Source organism: Gymnogyps californianus, chromosome 27, assembly GCF_018139145.2.
Source record: "Gymnogyps californianus isolate 813 chromosome 27, ASM1813914v2, whole genome shotgun sequence".
NCBI lineage: Eukaryota > Metazoa > Chordata > Aves > Accipitriformes > Cathartidae > Gymnogyps > Gymnogyps californianus.
The window spans coordinates 5201737-5227432 of record NC_059497.1 but is presented as its reverse complement, the minus strand read 5'-3'; the positions used below and the strand labels follow the sequence as shown (position 1 = coordinate 5227432).

The window sequence follows — 25696 nt, the reverse complement described above, 5'->3', positions numbered from 1 at the left end:
ATAGACTCAGCTTTCTTCCCTCCCCCCACCCTCCCCAATTCAACACACACAAAACCCCTCCACCAAGGAGAATATTGTTGTGACGAGGCACTTGAACGATAATTGGAGAGTCCCTATGAAAAGGCCTTCCCCTCACAGTGAAGTGGGACGAGCAGAAGAGAGCAGTTTCTCAGGACTCCATCTCCTCTTGGTCAAGCGGCGGTGGCACAAAGCTGATTACTTCATCGTAAGTCAGGCCTGGCGGGAAAAGCGTGACAGAAACTTAAGAGGCAGTACTGAAGACATCCCTCACGCAAGAAAACCTGCGACTATCTTAAAGGTTCTAACACCATTTTAAATGAAAAACATGGTTTAATTAAGAACAAAAAGAAAAGAATGGTTACACCATTCCCAGAGACTAACATACACAATAAAAGATACTTCCAGAGCATTGAGGAGATCTGAATAAGTTTGAAAACATAAAGACATGAGCAACTATGTCGCCTACATGTTTGTATGCTCATAGTAATAATTAGTTACCAGGGATTATGCTAATTATGTGCACAGCACATTACAGATTCACTCAGTACAAGGACCTCGGAACGAACGGGATGCCCACATTTTTATCCGTTTCTTTTGTGCCTCTAACTACCACGGCTTAGTTGAACCGCAGCTATGGAACGGACCGCAGGGGAAGCAGGCTGGCTCTCTCCCCCGTCCCCCAAACTCACTTTTCCATTCTTCTATCTCAAGTTCTCTGCTTTCAAAAGACTGGTCGTAGGGGTCTGCCACTGGCTCATCGTCCGGGTCGTGATACTGAGCAAAGTAGGCGTGAGCCAGCGCTTCTGCTGCAGTAATTCGTTTGTCTGTATCCAGTACCAACATCTTCTCTAGCAAGTCCACAGCTGCAAAAGCACCAAAACAGAAAAGAAAGGATTCTACATTGTGAGCTCTGAAATGTAAGCTCGTAAAAGCCCAATGTATATGAGGCACCTGTAGTTTCCACCCATCATCCACAATTTCTTCTTCTTATACCCTACAGCCCACACATACTTTGTAAACTTTGAAAATGGTACGTAGCTCTGTTCTGAACTACTTCTGCAGTCAAAACAAAACTTTGGGAAAAGTCCTGGTGTCCCAGGACATGCTAGCTTCAGCTTCAGGAAGAGCACAACATTTAAAAGGCAAGCCTTACCTAGTGGATTGGCACCAATAAACACATTTTCAAAGTTCATTTTCGGCATGTAAGACAAAGACTGAATGTAGTTTCTTGCCTGTGGAAATAAACGCTCCGTTGAAGTACAATACAATCCAGCCACCAAGACAAAGTACATTTCAATCATCCTGAAGCACCGGTTATTATGGTTTGCCTCCTCACTTTGCCTTCTCTTTACTTATTTTGATACTTACTAAGCCCATCAGCGTTATCCCTTCCCAACTAAAGGGCACTCAAGACAGCAGAGGAAGAGCTGACGTTACTTGGGGTTCATGCAAGACTGAAAAGCAAAGAGGTGCTGCAAGAGCTGCCTGCCTTGGAGCCCCGGTAAGGCTGCGTGCAGTACGGTGTCTGTTGGTAAGCCGCACAGCATGGCACACAATGCAAAACCAATTCACATCCAGGCTCTCCTGAGCCTCAGAAGTCTGTGGTTGAGTACGCACTGTCCAAATCTCAACTCTTCATTTAGTACAAAAATCTTGCTGAGGAGCAGGTAGTTAATTGCCCACCCCATGCCACATGCGAGCGCATCATTTACGGAAGCGGCGAACACTGCAAGTGAAGACCTGCCCTGCAAACCCCCCTCATCTGCTCGGGTCTCACCTCATGGCTGGGCATCCTGTTAATGAGATATGCAGGGGGTGTTCCCGTCAGACGCATGATCTGCTGAAGCTGGTTAATATCTTAAGTGCCTAGTCAAGGGCTTTGTTAAAAACAGTGCAAAAACCATTTTAAACAGAAAACAGCTGCATACAAAGCATCTCTTCTGCAAACCACAAGGCAAAAGCCGTACAGGCAGGGTCCACTAATTTTTTTCAAATACTTGTGAGAAGTTTAGCAATTGCACTAGTGAACACTTAAAACAATAGAGAATTACTAATCAGTTGGTAACAGTGTTAGTACAGAAAGTATTTCTGTCCGCCATAAGTAGCATTACACTACACCACGGTTGCGTTCACATTTCCCAACAGTTTTAAGCCACCAGAGCAGACGTTTCCTTTGGCTGAAGCTACTCCTCAAAAATTTTCCAAGGCTGCTGCAGCTACATACAGCCTCAGGAAAAGGCACAAAAATTAAAACAGAAACAAAAATTGTATCCTCTGCACTGGTTACCAGCTTTTTTTTCTTGCTGCATAGAAAGTACTTAAGTTCCTTGTGGTGCAAAGTGAAATCGGCTCACAACTGACACCTCCTTCTAAACAGCTTTGAATGCACTTTGATGTGTGGGCGAGGTGACAGAAGGCAATAAATGCAAAATTAGCAAAACATTAGCATTGCATAAGACAGAGTTAGCTGATGTCAGTGAACAGACAGAGAAAGTAAGAGCAAATAAAGTAATGCAGCAGAAAAACAGAATTCGTTACAGTGACACACTAAAGGCCCTCAAACACTTAATAGTTTTGCTATCTCAATAAAATGGAAAAAAATAATAGAAATAGTACATTACTGCATTTTTTTTTTTTTTAAACAGACTCTTGATTTGGACCTGGCTAAGACCAATTATTCCTTTTATTGTGCAATGTTTAAAAAAAAAAAAAGGACTCACTTCAATCTTACGTATGCAAACTAATCTTTTGCTTAACTTAGTCAACCTTTAAGCTTATCTCTCTTGCTAATCCCCTGTACTTCAAATACCAGACTACCCTTAAGGTCAGTTCACAGGGCACCCAAAGCAACCTGCGTTACTCAGTTCTAACCTTTCCAAGGGTAGAACATCCCAGGGCTTTTTAAACTGGTGCGATATTCAGCAAGTTGACCAACTGATGATTCCAACTTGCACCGTACGTCTACCTTCATCAAATGTAATTCAAGGCTAACCTCACATCTTGCATTTACCGTCACTGTTACATGAAAAAGAACATAAGCTGCAGTACAAAATAATCTTATCATCGCTCTCCACCGCGCTGATCCTCTATTACGTATCAGAAACAGCAGAGTGACTTGCTAAAGTATGCTGCTAGTTACCTCTACGCAAGCTCATTGCTCACTAGGCATTAACTTGTTCATCCGTACCGTTACGGCATCTCTTGCTCTAACTTTTATGCACTTCACCTTCAGAAACAGGTAAAATTAAATGCCATTTAATACTGTCTTTGCAGAAGTTCACAATTCAAGATTAGAACAATACAGAAATGGCAGTACGGCTGAAAATAGAGGTCACCCTTTAAAAAGGAGGCTGCAGAAAGCTTTTTGCTATTACCTTGATAAAAGGGCCCCATACAGCAATATCCTTTAAATACATAGCACAATTAGTTATATTCTCAGCAGACTATATACTGCGTGCCCTGGAAACAGCTGCCACATAAAAGCACCTAAAAGGCATTTTGGATTTTATGCTACAAAAACAAAGATGGTGGCAGTAGCGTTTCAGAAATTAATCATTCTACAGAAGGGACTGCGTGTGTTCAGGGGATAACACACTTGCTCCTGTTAAGAAAGATCCCTGGGTAGGCAATCTGGAGAAATAATAATCAAGACGAGCCTCAAGCTCTTAGCTGTGAAAAATACTTCCCCAGCAGCATCTGATCATACAATATATCACAAAGTATAAACCCACAAACTGAAAGAAAAGTCACGAAGCAGTAAGATGAGAATATGGAAGGAAGAAATCATACCACAGGCAGAGGTAAGAGGAATAAAGATCAGATACACACAGCGTAAGAACTCAAAGCCATCCAAGAGCAAAGAATGACAAAGGAAGAAAAATAACAGCAAATAAATCCCAACACATACTACAGATAGACTACAGGAGGGCAACACACAAACTTGGGACTTCCGAAAGGGCAGATATTACAATCAAAGTGTAAACTCACAGACTCTGAGGAGATTTTCTTCAAAAGCTCAGGCCCTGGGGTTCCAACGAGTCTCAAAATGAGCTTCAACTGATCAATATCTAATGATGGACCATAAAGGAAAATGCTGGGACAAATCAAAATGAAAAAGCGCAACATATCAGCCTATTAATGTTGAAAGTTAACGCCTGCCAAGGCCTTGACTGAAAAGCTATTTTAAGCAAACTGTATTCATTCCTCTCATTGACAATTGCATACCCCCGTATAACACAGCTCTGTCTGCATCACACAGATTGAACAACTTGTCTACAAATACACCACATGCATTGAATCGGTCACTGCATCCTTAACTATGGCGGAGCAGAAGTCAAAGCTTTCGCCCCACTGGCAAAGGATCAGTTTACATGCTCACTTCACCCTTTCAGGCCCCACACCAAAGTAGAAGCAGTTAGCAGGATTAGGTTGCGTTAGTGACAGACGAAGTAAAGCAGAAGGCTGAAAAGTGTAGGCACTAATACTAAAATAAAAAGTCAAGGCCTTTTGTGAATACCTTCCAAGGTAATTCAGCCACTTCTAAAACTTAGGAAGTAAGAAAAGGACTGCACCCTGCTCGTGACCTACAGCATCCCTCCACCTGAACACGGGGTGCACCTTTCTCACGCCCAGAGCAGCCGGGGTGCTGCAGCCGGCAAAGGGTGCTCGCCCCCGCCAGCTCCCCGGGACCAGCAGGGCAGGAGGCCAAAGCACCTGGATCTCCCTTCTGCCCTATGGACCCGCTGGAGCAGCGGAGAGAGACAGGATACGGGCTCAGATTTAAAATCTCTAGGTAGAAAGCTCTCAGGGCATAACACTGCAGATGCAAAAAATGTTTTATCCAGAACAGCACTTCCACCCGGCCATGTACCAATCTGAGCTGTCCTCTTTAACAAGACAGAAAAATTAAATATTTGGCATAAGTAACAAAACATACACTTGAGGGAAAAATTCGACTAAAGACACAGTTTTATGTCTAAAACTCAGGATAGTAAGGAGACACAAGGTATCTTTTTAAAATCATTAAAAGAATAATCTCCCTCCTTCTCTGAATTATCCTCCATGCTGCCTTTCAAAACCTACTAGTGATTTCAGACTGTGTCTGTAATGCTTATATTTGCCCTTAAAATTATATCAAGCTAGTTACACATTTTCCTTTCGATCAGAGTAGTCTACTTACTAGACAATGTTTTTTCCAGGATCAATGCCTTCCTGATGTTTTAAGATACAGTTACAATTCCTTGTTAGAATATCTTTTAATTTGGGTACTACAAGAACTTCAAAAACTGTCTCCTGTTTTTTTAAAAAAGCTTCAGAGTTCCTGTAATACTAGCAAACTGTAGATGAAGGAAATCACCAATACTCCGCTAAAACCTTTATCTTTTGACGTAAACTTCGGTCTAAAGTTTTACATATGAAATTAATTAAAAGCCCTGGAAATAGTACTTTGTCAGAACAGCTGAACTAATTTCTCACTTCTCAAGTTGCTTGGCCAACTCCCACCTACTTAAACACTCGAAATCTAAGAGTATCTAGTTGGATTTAGCTTAGCTGCTGAATTGCCAACTCTTAATTGTCAATGCTTAAAATGAAATCAGTATATCCACTGGTGTAGGAGAATTAGCCGAGGGTGCCATACTAACCACAATTAGCTCATTTAAATTGGCTTTTCTTCGGTGCCATTTAAAACAGCCCTTACATCTTTCACTCATTCTTGTGCCAGAAACAGTTGTGCAAATTTCAGACTGCTAACATGCCTCAGAAGTCACTTGCCATACCTCAGTTTAAATATTTAAATTCTTTTAAAGGCATCTAAAATCATGTGCACCAGGTGTGCCAACAATATTGCTACCCAGTTTGCTGTCAGCTCTTTTCCCCGGGAAAATTGTTACTGGAAGATACTTGCGTAATATGCTTCAGTGACTTCTCAGATAAACAAGAGAAAACCCAGAATGCGTAACTGGCACTGCCATAGGCATGCCAAAACCCAACCCCTGCTTCTAGTTTTAGCCCTGCCATCTACAACCTGCTGAATTGCAGCATTCATTTAACTACAGGGCCTAACACGTCCCAGAGAAACGAGCCATAAGCAATTAAAGACGGGAAAAAGACTTAGTAAATACAAAGCAAAAGAAAACAAAACACATGTGCATGGAGAAGGAAAGCGCAGCATGCAAACCCCAAGTGCCATCACCAAGGTACCCCCAAGGACTGATGAGTCTCAGTGATTCTAAAATTCAGAAGAAAACCTGCCATCACCATCAGTAGCAGGCATCGCAAGACTGTAAGAGCTTATCCAGGCAAAGCAAAGTTCAGGAGTTGTTTTAGCTGCCACCACAAGCAAGAATAAGACGTATCAGAAGCATATGTAATTTCAGACTGGTTAGTTATCATGGAAGTCTCATACTACTGAATAAAAATAGTAATAAAAATTCTCTTCAGAGTTTAAAGGGAATACAGTCAACTTAAAACATACAGAAAAAGAAAATTGGCTAAACTAGTACAAAACATTCAAGATATTCTTATTTGTACTTTATATCATTTTACGCAAGTCAAATTGTCAAACTTAAAGTCAACTTTCCTACTTATTTGTATGAATCATTCACATTACAAGAGCTGTAGAAAAATTAAGAATATACATGTTTAACAGAAACTGATGTTGGCATAAGACAGATACGATAAAAACAAAAAGAAAGCCTCTAGCTATGCCTCATATTAAAAGCCCGAAGGACTCTGATTTTCATTACCTCAATTTTTTTTGTCTCTGACTAGTCTTCCCCGCAATCTTACTCCCCTTCTCCACCTCCTGGCAGAGGTTTTACCAATATTAGAAATTCATCTTTCATCCAAATATTTCCACCCACAGATTACAATAGCAACAGTTCTATTAGCTTACATTCAGTTTTAAGTTAGGAATATTGTAACAATCCTGCAGAGCTAAGCTCATATAAATCACAGGGGTTTTTTTAAGAGTATCTATAATTCTTGCTTTAAGTCAATGACAGTCATGTTCAGAATCTCTACAGATTAGGTCCTTCAGAATTTAAAACTAAACTCAGCATTAGTTTATCAGTGGCATAATCATCATAGACAGCATTGAAGATCATCATCTCAGAATACAACTTTATTACTTACCAGATTAAATTAACTGTACAGTTTGCCTGTACTGAAGCCCCTTACAAGTGATATATGCATCTCCGGGCCATATAAAGAAAGATCTGATAGACCATAAATAACATCACACCATTTCTGCTAAATCCTTGGTGAAAGGGACCGACGTTTCAAACAAGAGAACCATCTGAACAGGAGGATGATCGTCCTGAGAAGGCATTACCTATTCTGTCACTATCTATTTCATTTTGGAAATGTGAAGCTATATAGTTGAGAAAATTAACGTCTTGAGACCAACAAGCAAGAAGAACGTCAAATTTTCAGTTGTCAAACAGGAGCAGTTTCCAGCTTCCTGAATACACAGAATACAGTCACATTGCCTCCAACTGCAAAGCGAATTCCCTAGAACTGCAGTGGATTTGGATATACTGTATCCTTGGCTACCAGAAGCATGGTAAATACCTTGATTTAAGCATGTTAATATTAATTGCAAAGTCAGTAAGTCAGCAGTTGCATAGTGACACTGCAGGAAGAACACAGGCCTCAGCAAATCTGTGGGTACAAAGAAATTATTAAGAGCCCAGAAGTACTCAACAGGATCTACATCTCAAAAATTCCTAAAACTTTCTCCAAAAATCATGCATATATAAAGATTTCAAAGAGCCTTCCAAGACAGGAAGAAGCTAGAACCGATTGTTATCTTACTTCTGCTTGCTGTCTTTAGATGTCAGCAAAACTGGAGTGCAAGCTGACAGCTTGGTGCCTTTCTAGATCCTTGGATAAGTGTTACATGCACAAACAAGATTCATAACCGCAAACCCTGCTCCCCTTATAGCTCTAACCTCATGATCAAACAGCAAATACGTTACTTAAAGTGGGGAACCGCACACACAAACTGTAAGAACTATAGTACTACAAAGTTTTATCTACAATGGGAAAGGATTGGGCCTTATTTTTCTTCAAATCTAACCAACTCAGAACAGAAAAAGCATTTAATTCAAAAGCGTTACTACCATTTGCGAAAGAAATCGAGCATTAAAGGTAAAGAATCACAAGCATCTGCTGGAAGATATAAACTAGTAAAGTATCTTAATATGACAAAGCAAACAATTAAGATCCTAAAAGTAAGCTTTATTTTGCATTGCAGGTATGATTGGCTATACTTCACTGCCAATAATTCTTGATTTCTCATTTTTTCTTGAAAGAAATGAAAAAAACCTGCCCAAACCAAATCACACGTGCTAAATCAGCAGATCGAAACATGGCATCTTTTTTCTAGCTTCTAAGCCACTTTCGTGTTAGTTCTGCTTCTGTCTCTGACAACAGAAAAATACAGCAGAGATGACTAAACAGTAGAGTACAGCAAGTTCAACAAATTTGGAGAGAGATTATGAGATGGAAACAGGCAGAAAAATAGAAAAAAGCGTAAAGTTAAAGCACATTGAAAAGGGAGGTGAAACTGTGTCAAAACTGGAATGAAAGCCTACCCCCCACCCTGCAAAAGAGTTTTGGAATCTAGATGCTTTCCAGAAGTAACGTAGTACACGGAAGGCCAGCACTTCCAACACTCGTTTTCTTTCCATCAAATGCTAACATATTTGAATTAACAGATATAAATACTAATAAATTAATAAAAGCTATTAAAATAAACAAACTGTGGTTGAAAGAATAAACTTTGGTAAAAGGTGGGCAATATAATTTTCTCTGGCAAATAAAGTCCAGTTTCTAGGCAATGAAAAATCTTGCCAGTAGTAAATTACCCCTATATGTTGTGCGGCTGAACGAACAAAAGCTGTAAGTATAACAATTTGCATCAAGTCTCAGTTATAATTTCCTGGGGAAAAACGTGACCAACTTTCACAAAGTGCGCTCTCATAAATTTGCCAAAGCGTCCTACCCAGCCCACTTTGGTGCAGCCAAAAAATAATTTTAAAGAGATGTTATTCAAGCTTGATTTTTCAGATTAATACAAGCATACAGGGAAAGCAGGCTCACAATCTGTTTACACTCAAGCATGGAAGCGGAACCTAAACATTTCAGAGCAATTTGGAATGAGATCCTTGGCACTAAAGAATCTGCAAACCCACTGCTTTCACAGCATACCACCAGGATACAGAAGAGAGGCCAGAAGGGATGCTTCACATTTGCTAGAAACCTGAAGCGTGAGAGGATTCTTAGCAGACAGCCTACTCCATGCAGTTATTTTCTACAAACTCAAAGAGCAATGAATTTAAATAAACTTAAAGGAAAGTAACTCCCAGAAACAAACAGCATGTGAGTAATTCTAGTGATGCTAATAGACAATAAAGAGGAATAGATTCGCTTTCTTGCACATTGTGACTGTTTCATGTGCAGCAAAATCAAGAACTCACCTCATCGTACTGTGAGTCAAAGAAGCCATTAATTTAAAAACAAACAAACAAAACCAAACCCAGAACTTCTTTTCTTGTGAAGTATGTGAAAGTGAAGATCTCTAACTTCCATTTCAAAAAAATATATTACTTTTAAAGGATACGGTCTGTACCAGGGAACAATGTTCTTCCAGTCAACAGTTCAGCCATAATGCATCCCACTGACCAAATATCAACTGAACAAAACAAAATAAAAAACAGAACGTAATGCAGAAAAACAGTCTCAATAAAATCACCCTATCCAACAAGTACAAACAACTTTATCCTTAAATAGTCTTATGGCGTTGAAACAATCTGAGATATGCTGCAAGCTAACTGATACTGTTCAGTAACTACGTCGTCTAAGACTTGTCCAAGTAACAGAATACTAGATCAGGCAAATTCTCCTTCCAGAGCATAACATGCATTGAACACCAAAGAGCTGCGGAGGAACCTACACAATCAAAGAGGAAGAAACCTGTTCAAGACAACTCTGAGGAATGAATTTGCATATGACCTTACATAAATTCTACCCAAACAACCACCAACTATTATACTACAGATACAAGACAAGTCCATATACATGCAAGAGGAAAAGAGAAAAGAAGAAAAAGTAGTGAAGTATGAAATTAGAGTAGCACATTATTTTCTTTGATCCATATGCTCTCCTGCACAAGAACTATTCTCAGCATTTGCTTTTCTTCTCTGTGCCTGATCTGGAAGTATTGTAGGGAAGCACGGTGTGTTGCTGAGAAGATACTGGAAACCGTGAGGAAGATAAAACCGTGAAGAAGTGGCTAAGAAGAGAGGAAAGGAAGGCAGATTTATACAATTTTTAGCATTTCTTCACACCCTAACTCCAGACATTTTTCAGTGTATTCCCAGCAGCTTCCTAGAAACACACCTTCTCCTCATCCAGATACATTCCATTCACTTACTTTAAAAACCACTGTGCTAGAAAAAATAAGGGATAAGTGCTGACAATATTTTGCCGATTACAATTTCAAAGGTTCAAGTTTAAAGAAGTCTTGTGAATGCTATCACAATGAGTCTTAACTTACATCTGGCAGAGTGTGGTTCAAATACTAATTCTATGCCTTCCTTCTTTTATTCACCCTTACTGAAGCGTAATTACCATGACTGCCAACTTATGCGATCAAATGGAAAGGAGCACGTACAAAGGACAACCTCTTTTCTTCCACAATTCAGGAACAGAAAAGCCTGGTGTTAGTTAAATGCATTACCTGTCTGGTTGTAATGCATCCAGTTCAGCATGATCTCAGGAGCCCTGTACCACCGGGTAGCCACATACCCGGTCATCTCATCATCTGTGTGTCGGGCCAAGCCAAAATCCAGGATCTATAGAATAGAAAAAGACATCCACCAACTACTGCAGTGGAACAATGCAAACTAGTTAGAGCAAATAACTAGGCAGTTATTGGACTGGGTGGAGGAGAGGTGGTGCAACTGCAAAAGCAGATTATGAAACTAAATTTCACAACCTGTTAAAAGACACTAGCCTAGAACAGGGTAGGACTCAACAATCAGAATTACGTCTGGATATCTTGTCTGTAAAACAACTAAATCCAAACTAAAGCTGTTAAGTCTTCACTTTCACGATGATTCATTAAAAACACAGGAACGGATACAGGAAAAACATCCTTACAGCCGGGAAGGACATTATTACTTTGGGCCACAAAAGTATTTCCATAAGGAATTATTTTGTTCCTTTAATTCCAAGGGACATCCACAAAGCATTCACTCAAATCACAGTCAAACCAATCAGACTTTGTGATTACATTACCTTCAGCTCGCAGTCTTCATTTACAGCTAGGTTACTAGGTTTTAAATCCTAAAAAATTAAACATCAGCATTAACAGTGGTATATATGTCATTTCACAAGTCTAAAGTAGATAAAAATGTAAATGCAGATAGAAAATAGATTCTAACTGGCTGTAAATATCAACTCTCCATACTTGGGAAAATTATTTTATCCCAGAGTCAGCTATCTCTTCTGTGGTCCTCAGAGGTGTCACATACAAGCAAAAATGCATAAAGGCTTATTGCAACACCAGTGCTGTAGATGTATATTTAACAAATAAAGAACCTATTTCACAAAGATACAAGCCAAACATAGGCAGGAACAGAAACTAAGGATCTTCACAACCACTTCCCATGTTTAACCTTTTGACTGTTTAACCAAAATAATTCTGGGAAAATTTCTTCTTGTTTCTATAGGTGCTACATTGTAAGATTCTGTGCTACATTTTTTAAAGATATTGGTTCAGTACAGGAAGCAATCTTAGGATAAATACTCACCCTGTGTATTATGTCAGCTGAATGGATGTACTGTAAGGCAAAATGACAAATTTTATATAACAGCCCAAGTAGCCTCCTTCTCATTTCTTCACTAGGCAATACTGCCCTACCCCTTCCCACACAATTCAAATGCTACAGCTTGTCTGCAGGAGGAACCGAGTGTGTGTCTATGGGTTTCAAGCAGGTAGCTGTTTCACTCTGTCTCTCCTTAGGAACACCCAGAAGCACTGCCACGAGTGGAACAGCACAAGTAAACAAAACTGAAGAAATGGAAGATTCATAGTCAGAGCAGATTAGAGGGCAGCATACTTCCTAATCTTCCAGACTCTGCCCATGGGAATGTGTAAAAATATCTTCTTAAATGATACATAACTTTACTGATACAGAGCTCCAAAGAGGTATGAAGTGAAAGAACAATAATAATAGGTTATTCCACGATACGTTAGGGAAGTTAGAGAAGCCCCACTGTGTACTCATACGAATCTCTGAGGATATACATTCATCAAGAACTTCCACCTCCTGTTGATGAGCTATCAACATTCAGGTAGGACAGGTGCAAGTACCTTCAGTCCCCGAAGAATCTGGTATATGAGGAACTGCACATGGTCATCGGTGAGTTTCTGGCATTTCACAATGTTGTTCAGATCTGCTCCCATAAGGTGTGTCACCAAGTACCTATGAACAAAAGGAAACACATAGGCTATGAAGCAATTCCTTCAACAGGATTAGGATAAAAATTCCCAGCCCAGTAGCAGGGCTGACTGTCCCAAAGCGTATTGCTGAATGAAATATAGTTCACGACACTTCAAATAACGTAGCAGATTAGTATGCCGATTCCTACAGCACTGGTCAATAAAACACAAGAGAACAAGTTTGAAGAGTCCAATAGTTTAGGATGTGCTAGTATCTTTTGTGTTGGAATTCAGAATTGTTTGAGAACGATGGCAGACAAATTAAGGTGGCAAATATTTCTATAATAATCTGGGCGATGCAAGGAAGATACAAAAGATGTTTTGTTGCAGTCTTCAGAGAAGTTACCTACACATCATTGAATTCTTCTAGTGACTTGGCAGGGGTGAACACATCCAACAAGCCAATCACCTAGAAAGAAAATGGTAAAGTGAAAAAACTGTGAAATACATTCATAGTATAATATGATACACTTACTAAGATCCTTTGTGGAACAGAAACTACTCATTCCAGTAGATGTTTCACTTCCAACTACATGAATTATTTGGATGTAGACAAATTAGTATTCATACAAGATCAGAAACAAACGTTCAATTCTTGTGTAAAAAAAATAATTAAGGTTAAAAACACACAGCTGTCTTTTCACACCAGCCATCCACTTAAAGCATCAAATGGGAGCCATAACAAAAGGCAAGTGTAAACACTGGTTTAGAATACCTTATTTCAAAAACGACCTGAAGTTTGTTCAGGAAATAAATGGATGAGAGAAGCAAAAAACCAACCACCAGACAGAACTGTTTGCTTCCTGCTCAATTCTTAGTTATACTGTTGACTGCATACTAAAATCAGAATTGGGAAACTGTATTTGTTTCACTTGTACTGAGTAATGGCTAGAAATATTCAAGGATCTGCAGCACAAGCAATGAATAATAATGACTACACTAGAAAATAAGTCAGGAAAACAGTGCAATGCACTGAGGACCCAGTTTTCACAAACAGCTGACAGCTTCACACTGTCATTTGTATTTTCTGCCCAAAGAGCAGCTACTCCACCTTTCATTTTACAGCTAAACTGTTCTGTCAGTAGAGAGTAAAAGGATATGCATGTGTTACTTTGTGGAAAAGAACTATACCTTATTATCCCATAATTATCTTCTAGGTCATTTACAGCATTTAAAAAAAAACAAAACCAAACCATCTGGTTGATAAAGCTTATTCTATTTTTCACCGAAATGTGCTTTTAAACCTTATTTTCCTTCTCTTAATAGCAAGCAGTATTTTATTTTATGAATATATGAGATAAAGAGACAGGTTCTCTTCATCCACCTCCAAAAAACTCCTCTTCCCTTTTCAAGTCAGCATCTCACTTGTCTTGGATACACAAGGATCACGCACATTTCAGCAGCTTCAGTAATGGTTCAAGCGCGCATACGAAACCAAGAGTTGCATCCCCGTGTTCCCCTTTGCACCATCCTTTTTATGCCATTGTTTACACTTGTCAAGGATGTCAGAATCAATCGAGTTACCTTTAAGCAGAGAATTAAAGACAAAATCTTTGGGGAACCTAGACTATGTTTTTGGAAAAGAGAGCAAGCGGGTAGGAAATAAAAGCCTCTGTCCAATCTATATTATACATTATAGATTACGTTTTATTGAGGAAACTGAAGAGAAAAAACACTTTCCTGCCTCTCTTGATATACATCACAGCAACTCCATTTCTAGACAGACATCATCTTCAAACTGTAACATTCACATCCATCCTGTATAATAATTCTTCTGCTTACAGTTTCTTCCTCCAGTGGACTCTTCCATATCAGTTTTGATGGAAAAATTCAACATTATCCACCCAGTTTAGCATGGAAAGACAAAAACTGACTCTGCTATCTAGACTTCAGGTTTTTTTCATTTATCACTTTTATCTTGCTACACTGTAAAGCACAGTATCAAACTATCCATATCTATCATCGAGTTTCACAAACACTTAAATACAGTTATTCTGCAGCGCATCACTGACTCACTTCTAAGGAATCGTGAACACCAGTAAATTCAGAATCCAACTCCTAACCTTTTGCTTTCCCCTCCCAGCATTTTAGGACGTCACAGAGCTTATTAATTTCTTCATATGACAACAAATCCATTTGCTCTCCCATCTGCTCAGCGTTGTGCTCTATGCAAGCTAACAAGGCCTCCTGGAACTTGAAAATGTAATGCAGACACACTCGAGTGCTCCGCAGGTCCATTTATTTGCTCAAGATCATCACGAACTAGACAAGATACAGGATATAGAAAACCATCCTGTGCTCAAGCCCCTTAAACCGCCATACCTTCCAGATTTGCTGGTGCGTTCTGTGCCACGTAAAACCAAGTGTTTTATTTCTGAACTGAGATTTGAGTAGTCAAGACACTAGCACTAATAAGCCTGCCTGAACTGGCTCTGAACATCTCTGCATCTGCAGGATTTTTAAACCACAACCTAGATAAACTTCCCACAGATAGATGACGGTATGATGAACTGATAATGAATATTTCTATATATAAACAACTTAACTTCCTTTTATCCCTTACTCTTAAAGGTACATAGGCTCTTTGCAATATTAATCCAAAAATATTAATGAATGCCAGACGCAGAACTGTTGTAACACCAGTCACAATCTGATTTTCATTGCTTAACCTTATTAGCTTAGAAAAAATGGATTGATATGCTGGTTTTTTGGTTTGGGTTTGTTTGGTTTTTTTTTTTGGTAACAGATATTCAAAGCTTTCCTGTTTGGAGAATATCTCAGCTATGAGAAAAGGTCCAGAAAAAACTGCAGGGGATGGATATTAAGCAGGATCGAATGCTACCTCTACTGTTGAGACAATGGTATCGTACAGAGGCACTGAGGAAGAACTATTGACAATAGTACATATATGCATCAAAAGTTCCAATTATGTTAGCCACACTAAAAACGCCAAGATTTACGGGATACCAGCTGCTGACTGCGGTGGGCAGAAGCCACAACACACAACCACCACTGTCACAACAGAAGAAGTTCTGAACAGACCATCCAAGGAGAACCTTCCAACGAAATTACACTTGTTTGGCTTTTTGCGCTAAAGGTCCTAGGTTTCCTCAGCTCACTTCCAAAACAGTATTTCCCTTCTGCTAAGTTGGGGTTTACTTGGACAAAAGAAATCAAGAGCCTTCCTTTCCTCTTGACATTCTGACAGCACTACAGAGGGCAGGTTATGAGACTTTTTGCTCCGCTGCACGTAACTTTTGCTCCAAAGAGCATGCAATATAAATGTGTTGGTGTGTTAATGCCACAAACACACAGAACTGGTCAACCAACTGTTTTCTATACCAAATGGAGGTTACATCAAAAAACAGTTCAACATAACATTTGTCACATCCTATTTTGTTTCCCCATTGATGATTTAAGTGGATGGCTTGTATGAAAAGCCATCTGATTTCCACCCCCTCACCACCCCCTTTTTTCCTCCCTATTTTACCTACAGGAATCTAGTGAACACCTACTCCACACCCTTCTGATCCAGGCAAGCCAAAACAAACAAATATGAAAAACTCTCCAGAAGACACTCAAAACAAACTTTGAGATTTTCTTTTCTAAAATAAATTCTTAACATAACAAAAACTACAGCTTACTACAGCAAGCGAGCAGGACAATGTAAGCAACAGCACCTGTCCCCTAAATCCTTAAGACAGCATGAACCTGCTAAGCAGTAATTTCCAGATTATTCTAGGAAATATTAAGATTTTTTTAATACAAAATTGGTTATGTATTTTTTTGTTTTGGGGGTTTTTTATCTGCATGCTTTTCTACAATTATAATCCCTTGGACTACTGCAAGCTTTGTATTTAGTATTAGAAAAAAAAGCATGCAACAAGATCCTTAAATGCAATCACGATGGATGCTCACTGTATAGTCCAACTTTAGACCAACTTTTCATACCATCACCTTCAACTTACATTTTCGTGTTTCATGTGCTTAAGTAGCCGTAGCTCTCGGTAGGTCCTTTTGGCATGAATGATAGACTGAAATGGCCGGGACAGCTTCTTTACAGCCACACGCAACCCAGTTTTTGTGTCAAAGGCAGAACTACAATAAAGAGTAATCAAATTATCAAAGTTAATTATTTATAAACACCTTCAAATCCACACTTAGCAACTCCAGATAGCAGCTATCTGGACACTGAGTCACAGTCAAAGCCATTTCTCCATTTCTGCAATGAAAATAATTTCTAGGTATCCTGGTCCACAACCTGCACCCCCACCCAAAATCCCCACATATTTACACAACTGTTGGTTTCTACAGAAAATGTTTAAAAGATGAGTCTTGTTCACACGTTAAAGGGAAATTTTGTAGAAAAAAAGAAATGTTTATGATTTTTCTGTCTAAAAACGGTTGTGCTCTTAAACACAAATATGGCAATAAAAGCCTGGAGAGAGGAAGACTACTTGTAGATATATTATCTGTATTCCTAAACATATTTTCATACACCACACTTCATCACAATATGCTATACTCAAGACACTATCTTTTATGGTTTAAGTCCATACAAAAATCCAAGGCCTGTGCCTAATAAAATCAACTATGCCGGTTGTTAATCACAATTGAAGCTGAAATCAAACCTCTTTGGTAAATCGCATCTAATCCTAAACTCCTGTTATACAAAAATGCATGTAAGTGATATTTAGCTGTACATTACTAAAACCTATCCCTTTAGCAGAAACTTATACATAAAACCTGTACATATAAATAGTGTTTCTTCTTAGAACCCATGAAGACTAACTCCATCCTATTTGGTAACTTCATATATATAAAGAGTTGATATTTTGTACTGTAAAACCATCTTTTGAAGTAAGTCCTATTACAACCTATTTATTTATAATATTAAGAAGCAAAAGCCTGATACTTTTGAAACAACCAAAAATTTAACACGTGAAGAACTATGTTAAATTTCTGATACACTGCATAAAGTCTTCCAGAGCTTAGGGCTTATATGTGAGGAACTAAAGAAATGTAGGTATTTAGCTGTGAAATAAATTACTCTTCTTTCTTCTCTTCTTTGATGTTCTTATCTAAAGCAGCTCTGGTTTGTCAAAAAGGAAGGAGGAGGAGAAAGAGAGGATGTGAAATCAAGGTTATGCTTGATTCAAGATAACAAACAAGGGGAAAGTACGGAATGGAGAAAGTCAGAGAAGGACAATATTTGTTTATTTTCCTGCTGCATTTTGATTCAGGGCGAACTCCTGATTCCATTTAAAAGTGAGTATGCACTAGTTCCCAATAAACATCAAGTGAAAAGGAAAGCTATACATTTATAAATGTAAAGTGTGAAGCAGCTTAACAAACAGAAAGTTCAAAACCAATCACAAAAGTAGTCCTAGAACAAACCCACAATTGCTTACACAACTCTTACCCTTCACCCCCGCCAAAGAAGCTATCTGAAATAAATGTAGTTGTCATTTATTTTTAAAGTAACTAACTGGAATTAACTTGCAAAAAGACTCCTTATCTCAAAGTTGCTCAGTTTCCAAGGAACTTGCTATACAAGGTTTATGAGAAACAGAAAACCAACTACAAGCTTGTTTCTACGAACAGCGATCCTTCCCCTCGGTCCTGCAAGAGAATGGAAAAACCCACTATGCACGATGGAAGAAGAGTATCTCCTTCTCTATAAAGGGGCACCTGCATACACACAGTGGAAAGAGCTCTCTGGAAAAGATACAAAAATACTGCTAGACAGAAGATCACAGGAGCACCAAACTGCCATAGTTGAATTACTCAAGCTACACTATACCGTCTCAAAGAATGCCCGTTATCAACCACTTCCATACGAGTTATCCTTTACACCTCACTCAGCCTGAGCAGACAAAAGAAGCCATTAAGCATTCATTTTTTAATCTTGATTTCAAATTGGCCAGTTTTCACACACCACTAGAATATCAATATTTAAGCTGCAACACTTCATGAAACGTAGAATTCCATTTTTTTTAAGCTTCACGTACACTATTTTGCAATATACAAACACACCTAATTCAGGCTGTAATTATATGACAATATTTTAACGATACTCAAGGTGTTTTCTAGGACTCAGAGCAAAAGTAAGATTAGTCATCATAATTCAAGACATGCTGTTGTGAATTAGTCATGAACCTTTACCAGCTTTCAAACATTTCAGGTACAAAAGGCAGCATATACCAGTATGTCTTTCATCTTGAAAGGAAGGGGATCCCTGCACATTAACCACCTTCACAGCTACATAGTAAGACTTCTCTCTTGGTTTCCACAAGATTCTCTTTCGAGAAGATTTCGGAGCCACCAGACATAACATAAGCTATTTCAGACTCCAAAGGAAATTCAGTTTCACCTTATTTTTAGTGACATTTTTGGGGTCGTATCAAGTCATCATTCTGCTGTAGTAGATGTACAACCTCCAAGGAGAATTGCAATCAGCAGAACTGAGAAACTGTTTAACCAGCACAATGACATTGTGCACAAGCCCAGGAAAGAAAATTTTGTGTTACTGCACATTCGCAATCTAGAGTTACTCCTGAAGTCAGAAGAATTCTAAGTTCGGTCATATTTGAGGCCTAAAGACTATTTCCCTACAGATAAAGACATGCTGAGTAATTTTCTGCCAATATAGATAACTGCCTAATGGTTTTCACAAGTACAGAACACAGAGCTACAGAACAGCTGTCATGTTGGAGAACGTTTTAAAGAACACTAAGCTGGCTTTCATCACAGACTTAAAACAGCTGCATTACACTGATCATATTTCAGCTAAAAAAGGCCAATTGGGAAAAAATTGCATGATCCACAGTTTTAAATGCCTTTTAAAACAAGATCAGCACAAATTCAGAATTTATTACAGCTGCCACGTTTTTTAACCTCTTACATAGTATTGCACTATGGCACACGAACTGCATCCACCTCACCCTAAGTCAGCTAAAATTACAATTCTGAGCTAACCTGAATTGAATCCAGAACATAAGAGCTAGAATAAAACAATTATTTTAGAGAACTTATCCACTGATTCAACTTACATCTTCTTAGAAGTAACATCTGAAGTAGTCTGAGGAACTGAAATACTCACAAAATTACTTGAGTGCAATTTATTTAAACATTAGATAATCAGAATGTTAATTTCTGTGCAAAGACTATTTTGCTAAATAGTATGCTGCTCATCGCTAGCGCCTATGCAAATACCCAAGCTAACTGAATCTCTTCAGTGGTACCTTTGGAGTTAATTTCCACACCCCTAATTATAGACAGAAAAACCACAGTTCTTAATACCTGACAGTTTATCATTAACACCAGTCACTTCTGAGTTCATTCTATACATGCATTTCAATCAGTTACCCTCCCAACACACTATAAAAAGTTGTCTGTCTTCTCCTCTGCTACGTTGGCTTCTGCTTCTAAGAAAGTTGCAATAAAAATCTCCCTATAGGACAGATGTGCTCACACTAATTCCATTTCTTAACATACAAAGTTCCTGTGAAGTTCAAACTACTTGTCTTCGCTTTCAGAGCTCTGCTCACCGCTCTTCTGTGGACGCCCATCTCCTATTCGATCCCCCTTCCTCACATGCGTTCTGCTAATCCTACCTGTACGGCTGCTTCATCCCACTCAGTTTTATAGTTCTTTTCATACCACTCCTCACATATCTACCACACCTTACTGGAGAAGCAGGCACCTGTCCCTCCAAGTGCATACATACCTTGCAGGCACTTGCACACTTTGATAAGGGATTAGTAAGCCTAAAGGCGCACATTGGTTAAAAAAAAATCCACGGAGGAACTGTTACTACAAAGGTGGTATTTAGGGTTGTTACTTCATTTCGTCTGGAGCCTAATGTTTTAAAATTTCTTAAATCCATAGTGTTTCTCTGTTAGTTTAAAGAGAGGGGAATTATCTCAGTGTCTTCATAATACCCAGGAAATTCAGAGTCAGTGATGGTACAACTGTGGGTTGAAATGGGAAGAAACCACAGGTTTTGGAGGGGCTATATAACCTGACAGTCTACAAACAAAAAAAAAAAAGCTAAAAAACTCTTATGCAAGATTCCGAGGAAGAGTAAGTCTTGGCTGTCCAATTCTTTTCCAAATTAAATAAGGCAATACAGATAGCCTTTAAGCAATTAAACCAAACTCCTTCTTTTACAAAGCTATCAATACAACACACAAAGAACTGCTGCAAAAAATATAACAATGAAGTAAACTCCTAATAGTATACTGAGTCTGCCTTCACAGCATTTTAGAAACTGATGGCAAAGATTGTCAAAACACCTCTTTGCTTAGCTTAGAGACGGCTGAACTAATGCCATTTGCTGAGACTTCCCTCCAGCACACACAAGAAATGAAGCGATCCTCCAGCTAAACTGTCAGTCACCGATCGATCCCATCTCCATTCAGCAACTTCCCACTGCAAGATGCTGCACTATCTAGGCCCCTCTCCTCCTTACATGAAGTATTACAAGACCGATACTTCATGAACCCACGTGTGTTTTAGTGTAGACCTGGTTACAAAATCCTTTTCATGCAAAAGACTATGTTGTATGAATGTACAAAACTGTTGCAAGAATAAATGAAATATCATTTCACGCAACAGATGTCACAGCAATTGTTACGTGACTTAGTAATGATCAATCTGAGGATACATATCGATGTTTCTCGAAGTTTTGGAACTGAATCCCTACTTGCATCTCCACATACTTCCAGTTTTTAAAAAACAGATCCTGAAAAATACCTGAGTTGGCCGTTTGAACTCCCTTCTTCCAATACTGCACACAACACTTCAGAAAACACTGGAATATTTGCTCTAAGTTTAAGCACATACCTTGGGTGCCTTAAGCTGCCTGCAGAAAATGCCTCCCTCTCTCCATCCACTGACTACAAAATAAAGTCAGGTTCTTATATTAGGGTGTTCCGAGTCATAGTCACATTAGACATTTAAAGTAGCCTACAGCAGACAGCCCCATTGTCTAAATGATTCATCTGCTGGCTTAATTCCTTCTTTTTTATTAATTTTTCCCCCACTTCCTAGAAATTCTTCATTTTTAAATGCCTCATCTTGACAACTAAATAAGCAACAGAGCATTTTATTACATTCTAATATAATAATGGGGTAGACATACACGGAAGTATATTTAACCCCTCAGTTTAAGGGGGGTTAAACCCCCTGCAATTTACTATCCCAACACAGAGGTACACCAAACTCAAACTCTCAAATGAAGCTAGGTAACTTTTTACTGGAGAGAAAAATCTCTAAAGGGACAGAGAGCGGAACAAGTCATTTTAGGAATATCCTGAATACTATGCATCACCATTTGCAGCTTAATAGCATTACATATGTATGCAAGGTTTTTTGTTTGTTGTTTTTGTAGGTTTTTTTTTTTAATTCTGGCATACTTTCCATATCACTAGTCTTGCTGAACTGTATCTTTTCTGAAACATGCTTTTAGAAGAACATACAGAAAACCATTAACATGGACTGTAAAAAGACTCATGTGCCACATGTCTGAAATTGCTTCCAAATCAAAACTGTTTCATCTGGTCTGAACACAGTTGCACAATCTTTGAAAGTTTGACACAGCAAAACAGGAAATTCATGATGCAAACTCTTTAGTTATTGGTTGTGAAAACAAACTTTGGAAGTGTTACACGCACAATGGAGATTGTGGGGAGGGGGAAAACAGAAGAGGAATGGGCTAGACAGTGTAGGGTCAACCTTAAAAATACAATGGGACAAGGCATTGAGCAAATTCATTTCCTATTACATTCGGGGAGTTACGTAACTCTGTGGCACTCACAGGGGTATTTATCAGCTACGGCAGCGAGGCCCTTCTTTCACCAGAACTATATCCTTCTATTTAAAAAAAAATCGGCAAGTACATTGGTTAATCATGCTACTAGACTTGACCAGCCTTTGTCTTTTACGAAACCGAAGCATTTGCATACTTGAGGCACAGCAGTTTTAAGAAATGTATGTTATTTAAGCTGAACTTACTAACAATTTTATAACAATAGTTTAAGAAAAGCTGAGAACTTTATCTTTAAAACTGCAGTGTATGCAAAGCAACTCCTTTTCTGTACTAGTAGAGTGCAGTATGCATCCCTCCTTATGACAACATGATATTCATGATACAAATTTGCATATTATGTTAATGAAAAAATATGCATGCCTGCTCAAATACAGCAGCAGAGCAGATGTGTAATCATTATGCACCCATATTTGAAAATTCTGATCACACTTTGACAGAGCCAAAGAACAGAGAATAAAAACCAGAATGTTCATGTGGAAGACATTTCTTAATAAAAGGACACAGTAATCTGTGAACACTTTTACACAGCTCTACTATATGACTGCTAAAGTCTAGATGTAAAATTGATTCGAATATAACCTTGTCTTTAAGATTAAACAATGTATGCAACCCAGTTAATTTATGTTTAATGATCCAACATACTTCAGCAGAGAAACTACAAATTAGGGAAGTATGTATTTCGCACGTGTAACCTGTCAGATGTTTTGTTCCCATTAGGTAAGCATTAAAAACTAAACTCTTATCTTCAAGCTCTCTGTATTTCTGCAGGTCTCATACCAGGACTTTACTCTCCCAGGCAGTGCACACTGCAGTAATTCTCTCATTCTACAGCAATAAAACAAGTTTTCCTGTGTTGATCTACTATTGCCAAGAAAATATCAATACTTGTAAACCCACTGTTACAAGTCAGGGATGCAAAAACAGCCCTCATAGCCTTTCCTCTACCCTCCCTGCCTATCAACAGATTCCAGTTAGAAGTATAATTGCCTCAAATACAATCTAACCTTCAGGTCCAGAAAGAAACTGGGACAAGAGCTGCCAGGCCCTCAGCTCTGCAAAGCCAGCTACGGGGGACTTGCCAGCCTCCATCCCTCTCCATCCCCCACCTACTAACTGCAAGAAGGCACGGTGAAATATGTCTATATGAGATCATTCGGGGGGGGGGTGGGGGGGTTGGGACATGATTATCTTCCCCTGCAAAAATGTTTTAGTGCCACCTGCCATGTGGTGCAATCCCCGACGCATTCCAAAGACAAGACTGCGGCTTCCCGGCAGTATCGCTCTTAAACCGGGAGGAAAAGTGTTTCTTGCAGTAGACTGGTAAAAAGCTGGGGGAGAGGACAAGCAAGCCCCGCTCTCCTCGCTCGGCTTCCCGCGGCGACCGCCCTGCACGCATCCCGCCGCGGGTCCCTGCAAGCCGGGGCAGGTTTCCAGGCGGAGAGCCCGGGCAGCAGCCGAGGGGGTGGGCAGCAACCTGACGCGACCCCCCCCCGCACACACACCCGGTCCCCTCCCAGCACTCACCACACGGAGCCGTAGGCCCCGGAGCCGACCGGGGAAAGGTTCTGGTAGCGCTCGGGCACCTCCCACACCGTCTTGTTCAGCTCCTGCCGGTAGAACTTGGGCCGCTCCTGAGACATCTCGGCTCCGGAGCCCGCCCCGCCCGGCCCGGCGGGAGGGGGAGGCTCTGCCCGCGGCTGCAGCACCACCACCACCGCCGCCGCCGCCGCCGCCACCTCCTCCAGCAGCCGCGGCTTCTTCCTTCCTCCTCTCCCCGCCTCGCTTCTCCCGCGGGCGGGGGCGGCCCTGCAACAGCAACGCCCTCCCCGCCGCCGCCCCGCCCGCTCGCGCGCGCCCCCTCACGCGGGCGGTTGCGCTCCCCCCCTCCCGCCTTCACCTCACCTCAGGGGGCGGGCGCGGTGACAGCCGGGTGCTCGGGGCTCCGTCACCGCCTATTCCCCCCCCCCCCCCCCCGCCTTCTCTCCCGGCTCCCTCCGTCCCTCCCCCGGACCGCGAGGGGCGGGATAGCCCCGTGAGGTGAGGCGAGGTGAAGCGAAGTGCGGCGGGGGCCGTCCAGCCGGCAGCGAGCGGGGCGGAGAGCTGACGGGCGGGGCGGCAGTGGCGGGGGGGGGAACGGGACACTCCCGTCGCAGGTAGGGCGGCACAAGCGACACCACAGCCGCTGCCTCCACCCCTCCCGCCCGCCCGGGCTGGGCCCGCGCAACGGCCCCACCCCCCACTCCCCCCCACCGCCGCCGCCGCCGCCGCGACGGCGGAGCCCAATCGCTCGTCACGCCCGCTCTCGCGAGAGCTGAGGCGCCGAGGGCAGAGATGACCCAATATGGAACCAGCGCGGCGGCCTCTCGCGAGAGCGGCCCCGCGGGGAGGGGGCGGAGGGGCCGGCGAAGGGGCGGGGCCTGGGACGGCGCGGGGGCGGGGCCTCCGGGGAGCGCAGCGTGGGGTAGCGCCTTGGCGGGTATTTCACGGGTTGGAGGGCCCCGGTATAAACCTCCGGTGCAAATAAGCTAAAATTCGGGCATTGCTGCCCTTCTTTCGCCTTTTCATGAACCCTGCTTGGCTTTCCTGCGCAGTCCCCCTTAGGGTGTGCTTTAAGTAAAAAAACAAAAGGAAAATAGACGAAAAAAACATACCTAAGACAGCACCTCTGCAGGCCCAGGGTAACCTGTCAGGGTCACTGGTGAGTAACAGCCTGCCATGGTGTATCTCAGGGTAACTGTAGCTCTAGTGCTTCTGAAGTCTTACCAGCCAGTATTAATTGCTGTTGTAAACTTCCTATGGATACTTTGTTCCCTTCCAGGGGCTTCAAGCCAGGAGTGATGGGGAGAGCTAAGTTCTCACTGTCCAGATTTCCCAGTGTCCTGATCTTTCTGTATGTGTTCGGAGAATAAACTACTTCTTAATACTGTAATAGGCCTTGCAATATCAAAGATACATATGTGCTTGCTTTCAAGTACCTGCCTAAGACTCAAGACATTAAGTGCTGCAAGTTAAGCATGTTTTGGAGTAGAGCCCATGGTGTCTTCACCAGCTAGTAAGTACAGAATGTCACAGCAAATAAATAGCATTAGGGGTTTGTGTTTAAGGCCACTTACCTTTTGATCTCAAACTTGAGGAAGATGAGTCTCGTTAGCAGTACTGTGCAAGACAGACACATTCTGAATGGGATATGGAAGCCTGCTTTGAAAACATTTGGCTTCCTGTGTCAAAACCCTTCTCTTTCTCTACGCAGCGTAACAGAGTGGGACCCTGTCCTCTGCTGCTGTGAGTCATCATTGAAGTCCAAATAACAGGAGAGAACAGCTGAAAGTCAC

The 25696-nt window shown here is 40.8% G+C and overlaps 1 protein-coding gene across 3 annotated transcripts; it reads right to left on the bottom strand.

Moving 5' to 3' along the window:
- Window positions 1-39: 39 nt before the first annotated feature.
- Window positions 40-24028, bottom strand: MAPK14 (mitogen-activated protein kinase 14). Of its 3 annotated transcripts, none has more exons than XM_050911351.1 (12): window positions 23889-24028; window positions 16501-16630; window positions 12883-12941; window positions 12404-12515; window positions 11841-11870; window positions 11326-11373; window positions 10766-10880; window positions 9647-9718; window positions 4009-4088; window positions 1175-1253; window positions 711-884; window positions 40-237 (listed from the first exon to the last, which is right to left on the bottom strand). In XM_050911351.1, exons 1-12 carry the CDS (start codon window positions 24002-24004, stop codon window positions 170-172), a joined length of 1083 nt encoding a protein of 360 aa, XP_050767308.1. In that variant the 5' UTR covers window positions 24005-24028; the 3' UTR covers window positions 40-169. The 3 variants fall into 3 exon arrangements, with proteins under 3 accessions (XP_050767308.1, XP_050767309.1, XP_050767310.1); XM_050911352.1 differs by lacking the exon at window positions 4009-4088 and adding an exon at window positions 1799-1878; XM_050911353.1 differs by lacking the exons at window positions 4009-4088; window positions 11841-11870 and adding an exon at window positions 1799-1878.
- Between the last annotated feature and the right edge of the window lie 1668 nt (window positions 24029-25696).